The sequence below is a fragment of the Alnus glutinosa genome, chromosome 9 (genome assembly GCF_958979055.1).
Source record: "Alnus glutinosa chromosome 9, dhAlnGlut1.1, whole genome shotgun sequence".
Classification (NCBI taxonomy): Eukaryota; Viridiplantae; Streptophyta; class Magnoliopsida; order Fagales; family Betulaceae; genus Alnus; species Alnus glutinosa.
In genome coordinates this window covers 19,839,758-19,845,563 of record NC_084894.1, presented here as the reverse complement: position 1 = coordinate 19,845,563, position 5,806 = coordinate 19,839,758, and the positions used below count along the sequence as shown (strand labels likewise).

The following is a 5,806-nucleotide window of genomic DNA, read 5'->3' as shown; positions in this document are numbered from 1 at the left end:
AAAAATATCGAGTAACATATAGTTAATTACATTTACTTAGTATGTGTTAATTAATTAGATAATATGTTAGTTTATGAACTAACTAGTTAATATGTTAACTAATACACAAACATATAAATATTAAACAACATATATAACATATAGGATATTACTTAATTACTAATATACATGTTTAAATTTATATAACTCATTTTTAGTAATATATATAGACACACACATATATACAAGATATATGAACAAGCTAACGAGTCGGACTAACGAGCTGGGGGAGCGATCTGGTCAAGCTTTAAACGAGTTGAGCTCGCGAGCCCCTATCGAGTTTTGTCAAGCGAGTTGGGTATGTATCACTTACTAATCGAGCGAGTTTCTACATTATCGAGCTCGAGTTCGGATCGAGCTAAACCGAGCAAGTTGTCAAACTAGTTTATTTACATCACTACTTGTATACACCCATAACCACCTTCACTAATGACCCGGGTTCTAGGTATTCGTGCCAAGAATTAATAAGTCCACATCTTTGGAAGCATTGTCTCCACGTATTTACATTCTTAGTGTTTAATTTGGGGTGTTCATCCCTAGTTTATTGTAATTTCTTTTAATTTGTAGTTCATTTTCATTTATCTAACATTTAAAAAAAAAAAAAAAAAAAAAAGAAAACCCAAGCAGTTTCCCGGCAACTTCCTCGCTTTCCGTCCGAGCAAGAGTGTGAAAGAAAGTTGAAACAGACCAGCCCATGGTGCTTTTTTCTGTTTTCACTTGCAATTTTGTTCTCTCTTGAAAACCCAAACAAAGTGAGAGAGAGAAAAACCGTCTAGACTCCAACTCCAAGCGAGACAAGTGAAAGAAAGTTGAAAACAAAAAAGGCATGGCAAGGAGTACGGTTACAGACGACCTCAACACTGCGCTCTCCGAGCAATTCCGAGTGCTCATGGCGGCGGAAATCCTAGACTCCGACCTCGACATGGCCTATCAGCTCCAAATGGAAGAAGCCATGAACGCCTCCATCGCTCTCCAACCTTCAACCTCAACATCACAGGCACAGCTCAATTACGCCTTGTCATCTCCCGACGACGACGACGACGACCTTTCCGACTTCGCCGTCGAGCTTATGCTGCAAGACGTGGATTGGTTCGCGCAAGAGCTCGAGGACCGCGAGCTAAGCGAGGCGGAGATGAGGAAAATGCTGGAGGATCTGGACCGTCGGATCCATGATCAGAAGCTCGCGGAAGATATTCAAAATATCCCCGAACAGGATTGGGAAGTCGATGGGGACAATTACCACCGTCCGTACCGTACGGACCTTTCGTCATCGTCGTCTTCTTCTTCGTTGAGCGGTTTGCTTGACACCGAGTGTTTCAGGTTGTATTTCAAGGGGTTGGTGAGCGAAGAGAGCGTTAGGGGTATGAAGGTGACTGTGGCTGGTGCTGGGGTTGCGATTTGCGATCCGAGAGATAATCTGATCTTGGAGGTGAGGAAGAATCTGGAGGCGGTCGTGGATGGTCAAGTCGTGACCTATGAAGTTGCTGAGCTTGAGGCTCTGATCGAAGGGCTCAATGAAGTTCTCAGTTTGGATTTGGAAAGGCTCACCTTTTTCTGTGATGACTACATGCTTTACCAATATGTGAGTTCAACTTTTAACTTGTTTTTGCCTTGTTTAAAATTTGGATGCTTTGATTTGTAATTTTCTTTATTTTCGAGTGCTGCCTTATTTGTGGAAATATTTGTGTTTGTTATATTTGATAATATAGCTTGATAAGAGGTTGGGTTACTCAGTTGAACTACAAAACAGTGAAGGTAAATTCCCATTTTGATTTATAAATAGTTGGGTATTACATAAACAATGCATATCGCATTTGTGATTAAACAAATAGAAAGCATGTGATGTCCTGCATATGTTTCTTCATTTGAGTCACTTCTTGAAAATTGAAAGGAATTCCAGTATTTCAACTTTTCTTGATGAGCTTTTCAGTTGCACTATTGATTCGGTGAGTTAGCCTCTCTTGTTCAACATTTTCAATTATTTGCATTTGTCTGTTAAATTCCAAATCACCCACTACTGGTTCGCTCTTGGAAAGTAGGCATTGCCATTATTTTCTTATTGCAAAAGAATTTCATTTTTCTTTGCTGATATGACTTGCTCTATCAAAATTACTGAATGTTAAATGATAATTGAAACTTGTGTTTAGTGCCAGACTGCCAATGAGTTAGGCTCTTAAGATACAAAGATAGAGGTGGTTGACATTCTATTCTTGGATAACAGCTTACAGGTAGAGTACAACCCCGACAGAGCAAGATTGCAACATTAGTCAATCAGGTGGCTCTTCTCCAAAGAAAATTTACATACTGCAACCCGTCTCTTGTGGCACGTAATTATGTTAAGTTTGCATTTAAATTCGCAAGAGATGCTATAGTTTCTCAAATTACTTGGCCTGAAGAAACTAGCAACAGCAAGAGTTTGAAGGAGACATGTGTGATTTGCTTTGAAGATACCGATGCTGATAAAATGTTCTCAGTTGATGGTTGCCAGCACAGGTATTGCTTTTCTTGTATTAAACAGCATGTGGAGGTCAAGTTTCTTAATGGGATGATGGCAAAGTGCCCTCATGAAGGTTGTAAGTGTGAGGTTAGTATTGATAGCTGTGGAAAATTCTTGGCACCAAAGTTGGTTGAGGTCATGAGCCAACGAATGAAGGAATCTTCTATTCCTGTTACAGAGAAAGTTTATTGCCCATATCCCAGGTGCTCGGCATTAATGTCAAAAAGTGCTATTTTAGAATATACGAAGACTGTAAATGTTGCTGCTGAAGAATCTGGAGTCAGAAAATGCATGAAATGTCATTACTTACTCTGTGTCAATTGCAAAGTCCCTTGGCATTCTAGTCTGACCTGCTATGATTACAAACGATCAAATCCTTATTCTCATTCAGAAGATGCAAAGCTTCAGTCCCTTGCAGAGGCAAAACATTGGCGCCAGTGTGTGAAATGCAACAACATAGTTGAACTGGCTGAAGGTTGCTACCACATTACTTGCAGGTACTTTGTATTCTTCCTTCCAATTTGACTTTTTCTTGTTCTTCTTGTTGCTAAAGTACGTGTGTGATAGTTGAACTGGCTGAAAGTTGTGCTACCACATCACTTGCAGTTGCAGCTACTTTGTATTCTTCCGTCCAATTTGATCTTTTGTGTGTCTATAATTCATAATTTAATTTTTACCAAATCTAAAATGAGACAATAATTGTTTTAAATAAAAATTTTCGAGCATTTACAGAATTTTATCCATTATTGTTATTTTAATTTCACTATATTAAAAATAGTCCTCATTTCATCTAAACCCTAATGATAGGAGAGAATAATAAGATGAAACCCCTTTCACCTCAAAAGGGCCTACATAACTCGGGCTTAGTTTACCTTTTTTACCAAATCGAATTACACCCTTCATTGGCGAAACCTTAAGGAATACTTGATCGCCAATTTCAAATTCCAACTTGCGGCGATGTTGATCCGCATAGCTCTTCTGTCTACTTTGAGCCGATAACATTCTTTTTCGAATGAGTGCGATCTTGTCTTTGGTGTCTTGCACTATCTCTGGTCCCAATAGCTGCCTCTCGCCGACTTCATCCCAATGTAATAATGATTTACATTTTGTTTTTTTTATTTGAAGGCGTTTGACAACCCCTTCTTTTTCCTTTTCCTTATTTTCATTTAATTTCTCTAAAAAAATATCAACTTCAAAAAATTTGAACAGTTTTTACTTTTTATATTACATCAACAATTTTTTATTACTATTTAAATAAACAAAACTCCCGGAAAATCCGGGATAGAGTCCATCCGGCATCTTCTCAAGAAGTTATGGATCAGGTATATCCCATAAGTTCCAGCTGTAATATTGAGATAATAATCCCAACATACTCTATCCATATCACCTCATGGTAGTCGCGAGAAATCCGTTACCGGGACCACTAAATATAGACATTTTGTAGATGGAAGAGCTATTTTATTGAGGGAATAAAGATGCTAAAACAAGATGAAGAGGATGTACCTTTTCGATAAGCAAAACGGAGATGTCATTGGGTTGGTTGAGTGGATGATTGGTATTTTTTTTTTTTAAGGTTAAATACCTTTCTGCCTCATATGGTTTAATGCATTTATTTTTGTCTCCTAGTAGTTCATTTCGTATCGTAGATGGTACATTGTTTATGGTTAAAGATGGATATGATATTTCTGCCCAAAAATTGACAGAACTCAACGCCACATGTCTTAGAAAATCAACACATATCCTTATGCATAATTAAAAAACAAAAAATAATAAAAACTTCAAAAAAAAAAATTTAAAATTTAAAAGAATTTAAATCATGGCCAGTTTGGGGGTGGCCGAACCACCCCATGGCCATTAGAGGTGGTTCAGCTACCCCCATAGAGCAAAATGGGGATGGCCAAAATCATCCCCAAGAGCTATGAAGGTGGCTCGGCCACCCCCATTTGGCTTGGGGGTTGGTTGACCAACCCCAAGGGTCAAACCCTAACATGATTTTTTTTTTTTTTTTTTTCCTTCTTTTTAGGGTTATGGGATAGCCGAACCACCCCCAAAGGTCATGGGGGTGGTTCAGCCACCCCCGAACCGGCCAGTTTGAGGTGGCCAAACTATCCCCATGGTCCCATGGTGGTGTTTCGGCCACCCCAGACCAGTCATGGCCTCATTTTTTAGTTTAATTTTTATTTTTTATTTATTTTTAATTTTTTTGTTTTATTTTATTTTATTTTATTTTTTAATTTTTAGTTATGCATAGAGATATGTGTTGATTTTTGAAGGCATGTGATGTGGACTACCATCAACAATACGAAATGAACCAAATGAAGCAAAAAATAAAGTCGTTAAACCAAATAGGGTCAAACGTATTTAGTCCCTTTTTTTTTTTTTTTTCCTTTTTTCTTTTTTTTTTTTCATTCAGTGTCCTTGTCTTTCTTATAAAATTCACATCTTTGTGCTTCCCAAGAGAAAAAACTAACTACAAATCAGCCATTTTCTGTTTCTTGTTTCTCTGCGTTAAAGTGATATTTGTTAAAAGATCTTGTATTTTCCCCGTGCAATGTTTTTGCAGATGTGGGTATGAGTTTTGCTACACTTGTGGTGATGAGTGGAAGGACAAGAAAGCAACATGTTCCTGTCCACTCTGGGATGAGCAAAACATTATACGTGATTAACAAGGAAGATGATGATATGGAGTCTGATAACACTTAGTACAGACTGAGATCATGATAAGTGTATATCTGTTTCTCTGCTCCCCGCCCCCCTTTTTTTTTTTTGGTTTTGGACAAAGAACAGTAAAAGGTATTCTATCAATGCTGCATAGATCGAAGTGTGTATGCTTAAAAAGGACTTGTTGGTGATGTTAGGTCACAGTTTCTTAGTTTTTTTGTTGAATTTTGGATATGATGACTCTTATATTACAGATTGAGTTTATTTATCAAAAAAATAAAAATAAAAAATTGCAGATTGAGTGAAATGATTATCAATCTATATCTGTTTCTTTCTCTCTTTCTTCTGCCTTTTTCAGTTTATTTAAAAAATAAAACAGTAAAAGGTTTGTTTAATCTCTTAATGGAGGACATGCCAACTGTTATTTTGTCCACTTTAGATGGACAAAATGTGTGGTGTAGCACTCCCAAATTAATTAACTTATAATATGGAATGCTATTATTACTACCTCGATATTACATTTTAAACAATAGAATCGTTAATGAGATTTGATCATGTCTCTTTTTCTTTTTCTTTCCCATATATTTATTTATTTATTCTTTTTCGAGT

At 37.0% G+C, this 5,806-nt stretch overlaps 1 protein-coding gene across 1 annotated transcript; it reads left to right on the top strand.

The window, feature by feature from the left end:
• Nucleotides 1-740: 740 nt before the first annotated feature.
• LOC133876660 (E3 ubiquitin-protein ligase RSL1-like) lies at nt 741-5,504 on the top strand. The gene is made up of 3 exons (XM_062314915.1): nt 741-1,621; nt 2,261-3,033; nt 5,100-5,504. The coding sequence occupies exons 1-3, from the start codon at nt 866-868 to the stop codon at nt 5,200-5,202; spliced, it is 1,632 nt and encodes a 543-aa protein (XP_062170899.1). The 5' UTR covers nt 741-865; the 3' UTR covers nt 5,203-5,504.
• The last annotated feature ends 302 nt before the right edge of the window (nt 5,505-5,806 follow it).